At 40.6% G+C, this 16,868-nt stretch overlaps 1 protein-coding gene and 1 long non-coding RNA gene across 28 annotated transcripts in view; one reads left to right on the top strand and one right to left on the bottom strand.

The window, feature by feature from the left end:
* The window catches only part of CAPRIN2 (caprin family member 2), a 42,329-nt gene extending 35,244 nt beyond the window's left edge, over positions 1-7,085 (bottom strand). For 16 of the 27 annotated variants that reach the window (XM_082419661.1, XM_082419651.1, XM_082419662.1 and 13 more), the window contains exons 1-3: positions 6,847-6,979; positions 5,455-5,720; positions 3,415-3,477 (exon numbers count right to left, since the gene is read on the bottom strand). In XM_082419661.1, coding sequence (XP_082275787.1) covers positions 3,415-3,477; positions 5,455-5,706 — 315 coding nt within the window. In that variant the 5' untranslated portion in view covers positions 5,707-5,720; positions 6,847-6,979. The other 11 variants (XM_082419658.1, XM_082419660.1, XM_082419645.1 and 8 more) reach the window with 8 other exon arrangements.
* Positions 7,086-7,221: 136 nt separating this feature from the next.
* LOC309640734 lies at positions 7,222-10,855 on the top strand. The gene is made up of 2 exons (XR_014252369.1): positions 7,222-7,375; positions 10,178-10,855. It is a non-coding gene; the product is annotated as an uncharacterized lncRNA (long non-coding RNA).
* Positions 10,856-16,868: the final 6,013 nt, after the last annotated feature.

Raw genomic sequence — 16,868 nt, 5'->3', positions numbered from 1 at the left:
AGGCTGATAGTTTGAGAACATTTCAACCAAACTTTAAAGTACTATGGAAACACTGACACCATATTAATAAAGGATGAACAGCCAGAGCCCAGATGTTTAGGGCAGTGAAACTATTCTGTATGTTACTGTAACAGTGGATACATGCCATTACGTATTTGTCAAAACCCAGAGAATGAGTTGAACCCTAATGTAAGCTATGGACTTTGATGATGATGTGTCAATGTAGGTTCAACTGTAACAAATGTACCACTCTGGTAAGGACCGTTGACAGCTAAGAAGGCTGTGCATGTGTGGTGGGGTCAAGGGGTATACAGGAACTCTCTCTACTGTCGGCTCAATTTTACTGTGAATCTAAAACTGCCCAAAAAATAAAGTACACTAAAAAAAAAAAAGAAGCAAAAATAAAGGCCCCAAAAGTATCTATATTAAGCTAAACTGTATACAGGCTTAAAGAAACTATGGACAAGTACAAAGTAATCTATTAGAATCATTATTTTGTAAGATGAGAACTGAACAGAGGAAGGACAGGGTGAAAGAAAAACTGTATCTTTTTTAATATTTCCTGATTTCTAAACTATGTGAATTACTTCCAACTTTAAAAACTAAACTTAGAGCTTTTAAATTAAGTACTATACTACTGACAACAGTTCTCCGAGGGGTCAGATTATAGAATTTTTTTCTTCTGACTCATCTGCATTTTCTAAATTTCTACCTTAAGTATATATTCCCTGTATGAGGAGATGTTATTTCTCAAAAGTACCACTAACTATATACTCAATCACACCTAAAAACCTAATATTCAATCATTTTATATTTAGTAAATCTATATGTAATAAATATTTAAATGCCTACCATATGCTATAAACCATTCTAAGTACTAGGAAGACAACAGTGAACAGACAAAATCTCTACTTTAATGGAACTTACAGTGTAAGGGAAGGAGAGATAAAACTTTACAGTTTGTCGGAGAAGCACTTTTATTAAGAAAATTAAAGCAAGGAAAGGAGCAAAGGAATGTGAATGGGGGAATGGAGGTATGGTATTGTCAGGACATATGTTACCAAGATGACCTTCAAATAAAAAGCTGAAGGAGGTTGGGAATGGAGCCATTTAGACATCTGGGGAAAAAAAGCATCCCAGGCAGTAAGAACAGCACATGCAAAAGCCCCGAAGTAGAAGTGTGGCTGGGATGTTTGAGGACCAGCAAGAAGCCCAGTGTTGCTGGGATGAAGCCAGCAAGAGAGAGAAGTGCAGGAAATGCAATAAAGATGTAAAAGGAAGTGGTGAGGGCTTCCCTGGTGGCGCAGTGGTTGAGAGTCTGCCTGCCAATGCAGGGGACACGGGTTCGAGCCCTGGTCTGGGAAGGTCCCACATGCCGCAGAGCAACTGGGCCCGTGAGCCACAACTACTGAGCCTGCGCGTCTGGAGCCTGTGCTCCGCAACAAGAGAGGCCGCGATAGTGAGAGGCCCGCGCACCGCGATGAAGAATGGCCCCCGCTTGACGCAACTAGAGAAAGCCCTCGCACAGAAACGAAGACCCAACACAGCCAGAAATTAAATAAATAAATAAAAATAAATAAATAAATAAACAGGAGCTGTTGTTTAAAAAAAAAGGAAGTGGTGAGCATATTTCGTAGGGCCTTATAGGACATTTTGGCACCATGATGGGAACCAATAGGGAGGGACTTTTGAGCAGAGGAATAACCATCTGACTTGTATTTGAAAAGAATTACTGAGGCTACTATGTTAAGAATAGACTTGGAGAGAGAGCAGAAATAGAAAAACCTGTGAGGAAGCTGTCACAGTAATGCAGATGAAAGGTGATGTGGTGTGGAACAGGAAGGCAGAAGCAGAATTTATGAGAATGGTCTGTTTCTGGATTTATTTTGAAGGCAGAATTGACCAGACTTGCTGATGGGCTAGATATGAGGTATGAGGAGAAAAATGAGAAATTCTCCAAGGTTTTGGGCAACTCCATCCTTCTAATTCATCAAGCCATTAACTGACATAGTGAAGGTTAAAGGAGGAACAGGTTCTGGGAAGCAGAATGAAGTCAAAGATGTCAAAGACAACTGGACATAAGAATCCAGAGTTCAGAGGACTGATCTATCGGCAATATAAATTTGGCATTTGTCAGGATATTACTTAAGAAATCAAAGTTAATACTATAGAAGCAACATGTAGTTGTGAAGGAAGTAATGAAATGCTGAGATTAAAGTTCACCTGGCTGGAGCTCTGAAATATAGCGTATCCTCGACATTTCTTACAGAGCTATCATGAGAACCACCAACCTCCCCACTCCCATCCCCTATGTTTCCCCAAAGTCAAAAACACTACTGTAACAGAACATTTCCTCCAAGGGTATTTACACAAAGGGACGTTTCATCACTTTAAAAGTTATTGAATATACCATGACTACTTAAAAACAAAGCCATGTTGAAACGCTGAATGTCCAGCTAAGTCCTTTCACCAGCTATCTAAGCACATCATTCTCGGAGCTCAGACAATTCAAATCTGTGCCTCAGCAAAACTGTAATTTACTACATCACAAAAATTCGAGGTCACTGAAGAAGGGCCAATATGGCAAGGGAAAAGCCCTTGAATACCAGGACCTATGATTCACAACCAAAAATTTTAGTTAAAAAAGATAAAAGACAATAGATCTACAAGCTAGATCGAATAAGTTTTAGATTAATTTTGTCCCCATCTTAGCCAGGAGATGTGATCAGGTCAAAATGGCAAACATCAATAAAGCATTTTTTAAATTTTCCATATTGCAAAAACTCTCCTTCACCACATTAGATAAAATTTGCAATTACCAGGTATACCATGGGCAAGGTAAACAGTATTTTTAAACGTGGTAAATAGTAAATATTTATAGTAAGATTTTTTTTTAAAAAAGGCCCAATATCTATCTATCAGATAAACATGCCTCCTGAGAAGGAACATGGCAATTCAGGATAGAAAAGCAGGGAGAAACCATCAAAGGAATTAGGGGGAAGCAACTAGAGAAAACCAAGGCAAGCTGTAGTAAATATTCTTTTATATTTTAGAGCAGAGAGATGTTAGGTTTAGAAAAGTAGAAAGCTAGATGATTCCCTGCTCTTCTCCTTTAGTCCACTCTAGTGAAAGGTTAATTTAAATCCATACGTTAACTCTTAGTGATAGTCTACATTTTCCCTCTTATTTGACAACACACACCCCCATCTGTACACCATCTACTAGTGCAAAAGATACTTCTTTAAGTCAAAGCTATGAGATCTAATAGGTGAAGACAAAGTCTTTTGAAAAATCCAGTGGATTCTCACTCTTCTTTTTTAGCCTATCCAATCTTTGGTCTCCCCCAAACTCATCTAGAGTTTTACTAAGAAAAGAAAATCAGTAGGTCTGGCCAAAGGATCATAAACCACTTACCAACTGGTCTGGATTAAGTTGCTCTCCATTTTTCAGGCGATCCTTGTAATCTTCCAGTTTGAGCTACAAAAGAGAAACTTGGTATCTACTACAACCTGATATAAAATTCTGAAACAAACTAAATACCAGACTGTTCCTTGTGAAAACAAAGTTCTTGAAGTTAGCTATCAATCTGTAAGAATAACATTTTACTACGAGGCAAGCAGCAATTGTAGATGAGTTCCAGTCAGGCAAAAAAATATTACCCACAATCAACATTAGTCTGGAATTACAAAAGTTAAGCAGTAATAAAACCCTTTTCTCTTAATGGCCTCTATAATTAGACTACGTGACACACAGGGATTTAATCAATCATATGCTCCTAACCCAGTGGTGCTCAATCAGGGGCAATTTTGTCCCCCAAGGATAGACGACAATGTCTGGAGATATTTTTGGTTATCACAACTTGGGGGATGGGAGGGAGGAAGAAGGTGCTACTGGCGTCTTGTGGGTAGAGGCCAGGGATGCTGCTGAACCTCCTACAGTGCAAAGGACAGCCCCCCACAACCAAGAATTATCCAGCCCAAAACGTCAATAGTGTTGAGGCTGAGAAGTCCTACTCTAACCTCACACTGAAACTGTTACCTGTTGAATTATGTAGGCATTTGTTCAATAGGAAACTTCCTAATAGAAGTACAGAAATGTAAAATACTTCTTTTCTAGAATTATAGTAGCCTCGACTTGAAGCTATTTTTCATATAAAATTTCTCATAAAGTAAACAGATGACAAATTAATTGCATTTATTGTCCACATAATAATGACATGACCCTTTATGGTATTCTAAAAGCAATGTTTAGGCTCCTTCCATATTGGCTTGATAGCTTTAAAATGCTTTTCCAGAAGCTTGAAACAAATGTGTAAGTACTGACCAGACTGTTATTCAAAATTAAAGAGGCATTATAGTCAAGCTGAAGAGCATAATTATACATATATATGTAGTTCCTCCACCTGAGGTAAGACATTAGTGAGTCTATCAATAGATCCTGCTTTGACTAATTTCCCACAGTGGCAGGGAATTTGTGCTGACCCAGGCACACTCACCTTATCACACTTGTGATCAACTGCATGCATTCAAAAGACAACTGGTGAGACCTAGGGCTACAGAGAAGCTACTAGTAACTGGCTCGTCTTCACTACCTTCCTAGTGTGTGTGTTAGTGGGGGGAGGGGTCCCGAGGGAGGGGAGAAGGGGAAGGAAAAAAGAGTCAACCGGACTCTTAAAAATCTCTTCACCTTCCTCCATTAAAAGCAATTTTCCTAAGGTTTAACTAGGTCTTGGCATAATAATATTTAAGAGTTCCTAGGTCCAGATAGTTATTAACTCACCTTACTATCACAAGCAAAAGAGGATCATGACACAACAAAGCTACGTGCAGTACCGTTTCACAGGCTACATGACTCAGGAAATGAAGAATGATTTGGATCTTTACATCAGCATTTACTGTAACGTTAGGCTGATTATAACCCTGAGTATCTTCACAAGGCTCTCTACAATGCTTTCACCTACAAATCTTAAACGATCACCTAGCAACACAAAAATTAGTGCTAAAACATTTTCTGGCTCTACCATCATTAAAGCTTCCAAAGACTGCAGCAGCTATACTGCAATATCAACTGCTGCAGAAAGTCACAAGGAAAACAAGCTAAAAAATTCAGACTATTACTCATTTATGAAAAGAAACATTAATACTACACTCAATGAATTAATCTGACGTAAAGTAGCCAGCCCTTCAAGTATTTCAACAGTAGCATGCATAATAATTTTACTATGAAGAATATTTTTATTCATTCTGACAAATCAAACAGAAAATGTTTAATATAGCCAATATTTAGCCCACTTGTACATTTTAGCCAGCTAAATCACAAGGTTACTTAAATCTTTAGGAAAAATATCTTTAGGAAGAATACCTATGAGCCCTGATAGAAAGCAAAAATGCCAGTTCCTTAACCCTTATTTAAGATGGTGCATATACAGGGCTGGGAGAAAAAAAAAAAAGTTACCTTCTTTTTCTCGATGTTTCTGATTTTGTGTTTAAGGCATATGAGTCCATTATCAATATATGTCTCATATGCTTGGGAAGGAGAGGCAGCAGAACTGAGAGCAGGCTGCAAGGGGCTCATGGCCCGCTGGCTTTCCCCATGCTGACTGTGGTTCACTTGGGGCCTGGCTGACTTCATATTCCCCTCTTTTCCCTCCTCCGAATAGCCTGAAGGTGACTGGTAACCAAAAGGAGATGAAGAGAGTTGCACCATTGAAACAGATGAGGCTGAAAGAGGGAAGAAAAAAAATAAGTTAAGTATAAAAGTAAATTACGACTAGAGGCTTTAAATTCCCTGAAAAATCTAGACCCACGCCCTCAAAATTCTCTTCCACAGAAGTGAGCTCAAAACCTAATGATGCTTTAAATACCACACTTCCATTTCACTACCTTGAAGGCAATTAGTGCCACGCACTGGCGCCTTTACGTAGGCAAAAATCTACAATATGGGGGACGTTTCCAGAAATTCAATTTCCCACATAGGGAGGAAGAGCCGCTAATCAATCAGTGGCTTCAGAGCTGAGGGCAATCCACATATTGAATAATTTCTATGGTCAAGTGATGACACACAAAAAATAAGCCTTCCCCATCGGGACAAGGCAGCCATTCGAAACTCTCTACATTATCCCTCACCACGAGCCCCGACCCCAATCACTGACAACGACTTTTAAAAGAAAATCCCGAACACACACAATTCTTTTAGAGCTCTCATTCACTAAGTGAAGAGAAACTTCTTGAACAAGAATGCTAACTTCCCTTTGATTGCTCTGGGGCCTATAAAGCAAGTCCGTCACTACTGGACATTTGGAGCCAGGTACTCTCTGAAACTGCGACCGCCCCGAGTTGGTGTCCAGTTTTGTTTAGACTAACCGATAACCACTCACATCCAACCGGTTTAAGGGCTCATCCTGGCGAGTCTTACACCGCCCCGACCGTGGCCCTAGCTCCCCCTCCACCCCCGCGCATCGGCGCTATTCCCCCCACTCCCCTTGAGGAGCATCCCCAAAGCAAGGGCACAACAGGCCCCAGGCAGCCGGCGCGGATCCCAAGCCCCTGCAGGGCCCGGGCGAGAGGCGCTTCTATGCGGCGGGCCCTCGGCGCCCCGAAGGCAGCGACCCCCGCCCTCCCCACAGTCCTCCGGACGCCGAAGCACACGGCCGGGGCCACTTCTGCAGGTGCCTCTAAGAGGCCGACCTGCAGTAAGACGCACGGGCCACCTGCCCTCCAGGGCCCCGCCCCGAGGATGCCAAGCCGCCCCTGCACTCACGGCGGCGGCCGCCCAACCCTGCCCACCCACGCCGGCCGGCCACCTGCCCTCGCGCCGCCGACCCAGGCCGCGGCAGTCAGGCTTCACCTCCGCAGGACGCCGAGGCCGCTGCCGCCGCCGCTGCCGCAGCACGGGCCCGCCTTCGAAAGCCGGCGGGAGCCAGGAGAGCTGCGGAGGTGGACCGGCGCCACCCCGCACTCGCGTCTCCTCCTCCTGTCTCCTCCCTCTCCCTTCCCAGTCCTCGCTGGCGGCGTCTGCGGCGCCGGACGCCCAGCCGACTTAGCCGCTCTCACCTAGGCCCGCCCTCAACCCCGCACGGGGCTTATATAGGCGCGCCCCTCCCCCACCCGCTCTCCCAGCCTCGGGCCGCTGCTGCCTCCTCCTTCCGGTTCCCCGGCCCTGCAGCCTCCGGCCTCCGCCCGGGGGGCGTTTGCGCCAGGCCCAGCTGCGGCGCGAAGTCGGTCGCGAGAGGGCGCGTTCTCCCAGCGATTGCGCAGATTGCGGGGCACCAGGTGGGCCTGCTGAGTCGCCGGGAGCTGGCGGGCCGCAGACCCGGCAGCCCTACCCGACCTTGCTGATTGCATCCAGTAACAATTGGATGTGCGACCTTGAGCAGGTGATTTCGATCACTCGAAAAGCGCAGTGAGCCCTTTGTGGAATTGCCAGTTAAACCGAGCTTGAGCCTCTGGTGGTTTAGGTGGGCACTCTTGAAATGCAGGGATGCCTTTGCCCCCCAGATTCCATCCTTCACAGTAGGATGGGGTAAAATCACCGTTTCCTCAGAAAGGACAGCATGTAAGAGCAGAATGCTCCAAACCAGCGTTGCCGTAAAAACGGAGTGGGTGACTCCGCAACCTTAAGTAGCAAAATTTTATTTAGGCTGTGTCATTTGTTGCTTTGAAACATTAATTCGTTGTCACTCAGAGAAAAAGCTGATAAAAATCTTGGTAAGGTTGCATCAAATTAAGAGAAAAGGCTGGAAATACATCAGTGTTTCTGAAGGAAGATATGTGTTTCTCATACCAAAAGAATAAGAGGGGAGAAAAAAAAAAAGAACAGGAATACCTACCATGTGTCCAGCTATTACACCAAATAGAATTGTTTTAGGTCCTGTCCTTGGGGCTCTGATAAAAATTATTTAGACTAGCAAGAGAAGAACAGAGAAAAATCAGAAGTATAATTAAGGAAACCAAAGTCCAGTTTAAAAAGTGTTGGGGAAACCTACACAAAAATTATCATGATTTTTAACATTTCTTGATACAGTATTTTGCCAGTTATTATCTGTGTTCTTTTCAGTCTCTGGTAACCTATTGTACCTTAATGTTGCATTTTAGCTTTGAATCTCTGAATTCCATATGTGACCTTGAGGGTCAGACAAATACTACACTGTCCATTTGTTTCATTGTTTACAACGAGAGATAGAGCAGAAGCTGCTTAACGTGAGGGGAGGAAGAAAAAAGTGGACAAGTTTAAAAAAAAATGTGAAGGACACACTTTTGGATCAACGAGCAGGCTCAAAGTTACAGCACAGGTTATGCCTGTTGTAGCCTGAACTAATAGTGAACCTTAGAATGGTATTTCAGACATATTAATCGTTAAATGTTTGCTTTCGAATTGACCAATAATAAACTATCCCTTGGGTCATATAGATCTAGCCATAGATCCTAAATATTCCACTAAATGGAATAATTCTGAATAAATCTATACAGTTTTATTTCCAAACATACTTCAGAAAATGAATCAAGAATGCAAAAGCAAACAATTAAACTTCAAGTCTGGTAAGGTACCCTCTGTATAAGCACAGCATAACATTTGTAGGAGATTGTACCTTACAGATAATGTTGCAGTGATGTTTTCTGAAAAAAATGAAAAAGGTGATTCAGAAAAAAGCTTTCCTGCTAGAAAAGATCTTTAAAGCCAATGAATCCAGTTTATTTTGAAAGCACGTGCCCCCTCAATTTTTACTTGTTAGGGCTTGTCTTTATTTTCCCCTCCCCCACTCCCTGTTTTCTACACCTTGATTTGCCTTGCCAACAGTGAGGCAGTATTTGTGGATAGCCACCTCTAAGCTTAGCAACGAATTACTATATTTAAAATGTGATTTTAAAAGTTGTTTCAAATCAATGGGGGAAGAGTACCTTCATTCAAGAAATATGTTTTGTTATGTTAGTTATATCTCAGTAAAGCTGGGGGTAAAACCAAATCTTTATTGGGCACCAGATATGTGTTGGGTGATAGGGATACAATGTTGAGTGAGACAAATATAGCCCCTGCCCTCATGGAGCTGAGTGGGAATTCAATAAAAGCTGCAGGAATAAATAGCAAAAACAACAAACTCAAAATAGAAAAACAAAAATACTAAAGACTTATAATGGATCATCTCATTTCTGTAAAAATAGCCGAACTTTGCATACCTTGAAAATGTGAAGGTTTTAAATATGCATTGTCTAGCAAATGCATGGTTCCTATAGGAATGGTTATGCTGTAGTCACTTAAAATTAATGTAGCTACATATTGTTGAAGCTGGAAAGATTAATTCACCAAAGGATGTTGAAGCTGGTAGCATATGAGTGGAGATATGAGAAATTATCTTGTTTATTTTGTTACGAGTGATAGAAATATGCTTCTCTTTGGTTCTACAAGGCTTTCTGGAGTGTTGCCACAAAAAGATGGGGAGAGGAGAAAGAGAGAGAGAGAGGGAGGGAGGGAAGGAGGAAGGAAGAGAAGGAAGGAAGGAAGAAAAGGCTAAGAAAGATTCTCAGGGAACAGATAACATAGTAAGGTTATTTTAAAATATTGCACTTTCACATATTTTCAGATTCATTGGGTGTCTCTTCAAATACTTGAGGAGAGAAAGTTATGTAAGTGAAGGACTGACCAATATAGCCTTTAGTTAGAAAAAAAATTTTTGCCATAATTCTTTGAAGCATTATAACAGAATTCTTATAGTTTCTAAGGTTAATATTTTTGTGGGCTTATTATTTCATGAAATTATAGCACCACATTCCCAGAGGTTTTGTTTAAACTATTTTTATGGTATTGGAATTAATACATTAACAGTGTTTCACCAGTAAGTCCCTTTGAAATAAAAGTTCTTTGGAGAGAAATGATCAGTTTAGAACTTGTGAATGTGTGTGTGGTTAATAATATCAAGAGCATAAAAATACTATTTGTGTCCAACTTTGAAATCACTGTAAAGGGTCAACAGCACAGACTTTGGAACCACACACACCTGGATTTGATTCTTACTAGTTCACAGTGATCTTAGGCAAGTTACCTAAATTCTCTGGGCTTCAGTTCCTTCAGCTCTAAGAGAAAGACAATAATAGCTGCTTAATGGTGTCATTAAGGACTTCATTTCATTTATGAAAAGGCATGTCCTCTGCTGAGGTATCTTCATGTGCTTCTTTTCCAACAGTGTGAAGCCCAGTATTTCTTCTGGTGTCCTGAGGAGAACTAGAGAATCTTAGGGCTGTGAAACCTCTCCCCTTATTTTAAAGATAAGGTAAATAAAGCTTCTGGACATTTGGGAGTTTTCTGAGGACCTAAAGAATCGAGGTCTGCTGCCCACTAGTGCAAAGTGCATTCCAAGTAGCTTCAACCCTTTTCCTTGCTGCTTCCATAGAGAATAAATGGTAGAAACAGAATTACACTGACAAAACTAGAAGCACAAAGAATAAGCAATTAGCGTTACTGTATCGTCAAAGGAATTTTTTTTTTTATGTTTTGGCTGCACAGAGTGGCATGCAGGATTTAGTTCCCCAACCAGGAATTGAACCAGTGCCCCCTGCAGTGGAAGCGCTTGGTCTTAACCACTGGACTGCCAGGGAAGTCCCCTTAAAAGGAATTTATTGAATAGACATTGTAAAATAGTCATATCTTTTGATCCAATAGCCCTTATATTAGGAATCTCCCCTATGGAAATAATGAGAGATGCAGACAATAATTTATTTATAAAAATGCTAATCACAGCCTTTTTTAAGTGATGAAAAATTGTAAACAAAAACCTAGGCAAAGTAGGGAAATAGCTAAATAAGGAGACTCTAACCCATGAATTATAATTCAAGCAGTACAAATCTTTTAAAATAATATTCAATGGCATGATATTATACAAAGTAAACAAAGGCAGGATAATAACATAAGACATTGAATACAGTTGTGATTTTGTAAAATATTTAATTTTAAATATGCATAGAAAGGCTAGAAGATATTTTCCTCTTTATTTTTATAGCATATGTTTATTTAATTTATTTTTTTAATATTTTATTTTATTTTTATTTTTTTGGCCGTACCACGCGGCTTGTGGGATCTTAGTTCCCCAACCAGGGATCAAACCTGGGCCCTCAGGCCATGAAAGTGTGGAGTCCTAACCACTGGACCACCGGGGAATTCCCACATATGTTTATCTTAGATAGCAAAGTAGACCCAAGAAATTTCCCCAAAACATGAAAACTACTACTCTTAATTTTTTGCTTACATCCTTCCAGACTTTATTTCCAAGCAAATATCTATATATAATCTTTTTACAAAAATAGGAATGTACTAAACACATTTGGCAATTCAGTCATTTTCACTTAAAATATGGCACACATCTTTTTATTAAAACAAATTTTAACTTTGAGTTAGGTTTGAGTGCTAGAATTTTGTATGATGTTAATTATCTTCTTTTTACTTTCCTGTGAACAAGTTAGAAATTAGAAAAACAATAAATAACACTTTACTTGAAGTATCACTTAGATACCTCATTATTTAACAGAAATGTTAATTGTCCAAATGGAACCACAAAAATAATATATAATAATAAATATTTGAATAAATGGTAATCTGTATAATTCTTCCCCCCATAAAAGGACAAGAATCCTAAATGAAACATGAAAAAGTTACCCTAAAAGAAAGCCTAAAATAGTACAAGTTATTTTGTCACTTGAAAAACTACTTTTTATCCACCATCATATTGTTACCTCAGAATTTCTCACGTAAATTATTTACTCATCTTTAATAAGCAAAACATCTTAAAAGAATTCTATTTTTTTACATGTGACACTGAGAGCACAGCAAAAAAAGAAAAACATAAATAAATTAGCCTTCATCAAAACTGAAAAGTTTTTGTGTTTTAAAGGACACCATCAAAAAAATGAAAAGACAGTTCACAGAACTGGAGAAAATATTTTCAAATCACATACCTGATAAGGTACTTATATCACCAATATATATTATATTATATATATACAATGTTGTACTTTTTTTTCTGGTTATTTTTTTTTCTTCATCTTTATTGGAGTGTAATTGCTTTACAATGTTGTGTTAGTTTCTGCTGTACAACAAAGTGAATCACCTGTATGTATACATATATCCCCATATCCCCTCCCTCTTGAGCCTCCCTCCCACCCTCCCTATCCCACCCCGATGGGTCGTCACAAAGCATCGAGCTGATCTCCCTGTGCTATGCAGCTGCTTCCCACTAGCCATCCATTATACATTTGGTAGTGTATATATATCAATGCCACTCTCTCACTTTGTCCCAGCTTCCCCTTCCCCCCCATGTCCTCAAGTCCTTTCTCTACGTCTGCGTCTTTATTCCTTATATAAGAATATACAAAGAACTCTACAGCTAAATAATTTTTTAAAAACCAATTTAAAAATGGGTAAAGAATCTGATTTGGCATTTCTGCAAAAAAGATATACAAATAACCAATAAGTACCTGAAAAGCTGCTCAACATCACTAGTCATCAAGGAAGTGCAAATCAAAACACAGTGAGATACCACTTCACACCTACTAGAATGGTTATAATCAAAAAGACAGATAATAACAAATGTTGATGAGGATGTGGAGAAATTGGTTGGAATTCTCGTGCACTGCTGGCGGAAATGTAAAATAGTGTACCCGCTTTGGAAAACAGTTTGGCAGTTCCTCAAACAGTTAAACATACAGCTTCCATATAACCCAGCAATTCCAAGTATATAGTCATATATATTATATATATATATATATATATATATATATATATACACACTCAGGACAAATGAAAACATATCTCCACTCAAAAATTTGAACACAGATTTTCACAGCAGCATTATTCGAATAACTACAAATTAGAAACAACCCAAATGTCCATCAACTGATGAGTGGATAAATAAAATGTGGTATACCCATACAAAGGAATATTATTCAAGCATAAAAAGGGATGAAGTGCTGATACATGCAAAAGCATGGATGAACCTTGAAACCAAATGTCCATCAACTGATGAGTGGATAAATAAAATGTGGTATACCCATACAAAGGAATATTATTCAAGCATAAAAAGGGATGAAGTGCTGATACATGCAAAAGCATGGATGAACCTTGAAAACATGCTACAAGAAAAGAGCCAGACATAAAAGGCCACATACTGTATTATTCCACTTATATGAAATGTGCAGAATAGGCAGATCTATAAAGACAGAAAGTAGATTAGTTGGTCGTCTAGGGCTTGGGGGAATTTCTAGGGGGAAATGGGGAGTGACTGCTAATACATGGTTTCTTTGTGGAGATTAAAGTGCTGTAAAGTTGATAGTAATGATGGTTGCACAATTCTGTGACTATACTAAAAATCATTGAATTGTACACTTTAAATGGGTGAATGGTTTGATGCTATGGGTTGATTTACGTCCGTCAAAAAGATATGCTGAAGTCCTAACCCTCAAAACCCATGAATGTAACCTTAGTTGGAAATAGGGTTTTTGCAGATATAATCAAGTTAAGATGAGGTCATACTGGATGAGGGGGAACCCTAAATCCAATGACTGGGGTCTTTATAAGAGGAGAGAGATTTGAAGACACAGAGGAGAAACAAGAAAGAAGGCCAGACCCTGGAAGAAGAGAGAATTGGCTACCGGAGATCATGGAATCTCCTGAGCCTGCTGCAGTCAAAAATCTGATTAAAGCCAAAGGCTTTCAGAGCCATCAGGCCATTAGGGTGATATAAGCGTTGGAGCATCTGGTCCATTACTTTTAATAAGCCACTAGAGGGAGGAAGACCAAGATGGCTGACAGGAGGACATGGAGTTCACCTCCCCCCACAAACACATCAAAAATACATCTACATGTGGACCACTTCTCACAGAAAACCAACTGAAAATTGGCAGAAGTGCTCCTATACAATCAAAGCTACAAGAAAGATCTCCACATAAAGAGGTAGAACGAGGGAAAAAGAGGCATCAGGATGGACTGGCGCCCCTGGGAGGGATCTGTAAGAAAGAGAAGTTCCACATGGGCAGGCTCATACCCTAAGGAGCTGCCTTGCCTGCTGGGAAGTCTACTTGGACAGATAGAGGCGCTGGAGAAGACTAGATTCTGCTCACAAGGAGTGCTTGCATGCGAACCATCAAGGCTGAGAGAGACTTGTGCTGATGGCTGCTGCCTCACTGCTCTTCCCAGTCTGAAGGGGTGAATGCCCAGCCCCACTCGCTCAACACCATAGCCTAGCATGAGATCATGGCAGGGATTCAGTCTAGCTGTGCAGAGACCAGCAGGGACGCCTGGGGTGTGATCCAGGCCCAACCACAGAGGCCATTGTCAGCACATGCACTGGGCAGTGCCACAAGAATGTGCAGTGGCCTGGCACTGAATCTCAGGCGGACCGGCCCCAGGAGAGGACTGGATGCAGCTGGGGTGTGGTCCAGGGAGAACAGCAGAGGGAGCCCATTGTTAGTGCATGCACAGCAGCGTGGGTCCAGAATGTGCAGAGGCTGGGCACTGAGTCTTGGGCAGACAGGGCCTGGCAGGAGTACACATTGGTTTGTTTCTGTGTACTACGAGCACTCCAGCTCCTCCCACTCCACACCTCAGCTTGGAGCTGGATCTGGGGTGAACAGATCCTGGGAGAAGTTTGCCACAGCGGCAGCCCAGGACCTCAGTTGCAGCACAGACACCTCGACCTGCAGCCACAGCACGCTGGTCCCCACCCCAGCATACTCCACACCACAGCCTTGCACTAGGTCTGGGAAAAAACATAACAGAGAAAGGGATGCCATCTTGGGCTACTTTGGGCAGAACTGCAGACACCTGCATGGGTAACACATAGGTTTGCTGTGACCACACAGGCCTCACATGCTTCAACGGCACCTCCTTTGGGGCAGGGCATGCACTCAAAGACAAAAGAGCCTGATCGAACCCAATCCTCAGGGCTTTTACTCCAACAACTGGGGAGAAGGCCCCACCCCCGACAGGGCAGTGACAGCTGCAGAGCAAAGAGGAAGCCCTGCCGCACATCCAGCACAGGCTCTGGACACCACAACACAAATCACATCCCCTATCAAGGGGATAACAATTGGCACACTATAAAGAAAGATATGGCTGGCATCCATACCAAAGCCAGCTCTTGAACCAAAAGAGTTGGAGTCACAGAAGTCTAGACAGGGATGCTCCCACATAAAAACACCAGTTCAAGACCACAGTAGCTAACTGTTTCTCCTAAATTCATAGAAACAGAGAAAGTTAAGTAAAATGAAAAAGCAGAGGAACTACTCCCAATCAAAAGAACAAGAGGAATCCCCTGAAGGAACAAATAATGAAACAGACCTCACCAGTCTACTAGACCCAGAGTTCAAAAAGGAGACAATAAAAATGCTAAAGGAATTAAGAAAGATTATCAAAAGAAATGCAGATCACAGTAACAAGGAAATAGAAACAATGAAGATGAACCAATCAAAATTAGATAATTCAATTGCCGAGATAAAAACCAACCTGGAAGCAATGAATAGCAGACTAAATGACATAGAAAAAGGAATAAGTGATCTAGAAGACGGAATAATGGAAATCACCCAATCAGAACAGCAGTCAGAGAGATGAATGAAAAAAAAAATGAAAGCAACATACAAGATGTATGGGATAATGTAAAGCATGCCAACCTACACATAATAGGGGATCTAGAAGAAGAAGAAAGAGAAAAGGTGATCAAAAATGTATTTGAAGAAATTATGGCTGAACACATGTAAATCAATGATGTTAGAACACACCCTCACATCATACACAAAGATAAACTCAAAATGGCTTAAAGACTTATATAAGACACGACACCACAAAACTCCTAGAAGAGAACATAGGCAAAACATTCTCTGACGTAAATCGTACCAATGTTTTCTTGGGTACAATAGTACTAGATACTGTCAGTATCTCAAGACAATAGAAATAAAAACAAAAATAAACAAATGAGACCTAATCAAACTTACAAGCTTTGTACAGCAAAGGAAACCATAAATGAAACAAAAAGACAACTTAGGGACTGGGAGAAAATATTTGCAAAAGATGTAACCAACAAGGGCTTAATTTCCAAAATATACAAAACAGCTCATACAACTCAGTAACAAAAAAGCAAACAACCCAATTGAAAAATGAGCAGAAGACCTAAATTGACATTTCTCCAAAAAGACATACAGATGGCCAATGAGCACATGAAAAGATACTCAACATCTCCAATAATTAAAGAAATGCAAATCAAAACTACAGTGAGGTGCCAACTCACACTGATCAGAATGACCATTATTAAAAAGTCTAAAAAATAACAAATGCTGGAGAGGGTGTGGAGAAAAGGGAACCCTCCTACACAGTTGGTGGGAATGCAAATTGGTACAGCCACTATGGAAAACCATATGGAGGTTCCTGAAAAAACTAAAAATAGAGTTGCCATATGATCCAGCAATCCCACTCCTGGGCAAATATTCAAACAAAACTCTAACTCAAAAAGATACATGCACTCCAATGTTCATAGCAGCACTATTCACAATTGCCAAGACATGGAAGCAACCTAAATGTCCATCAGCAGATGAATGGATAGAGAAGATGTGGTACATATATACAGTGGACTACTACTCAGCCATAAAAAAGACTGAAATAAAATGCCATTTGCAGCAACATTGATGGACCTAGAGATTATCATACTAAGTGAAGAAGGTCAGAAAGAGAAAGACAAATACCATATGATATCACTTATACGTGCAATCTAAAATATGACGCAAATGAATTTATCTACAAGACAGACTTACAGACATAGAGAACAGACTGTGGTTGCCAAGGGGGGGGGGGAGGATGGGATTGGGAGTTTGGTATTAGCAGATGCAAACTATTAT

This window comes from Balaenoptera physalus, assembly GCF_965194825.1.
Source record: "Balaenoptera physalus genome assembly, chromosome: 13".
NCBI lineage: Eukaryota > Metazoa > Chordata > Mammalia > Artiodactyla > Balaenopteridae > Balaenoptera > Balaenoptera physalus.
The sequence above is the reverse complement of the archived record's forward strand: the minus strand, read 5'-3'. Positions and strand labels throughout refer to the sequence as shown.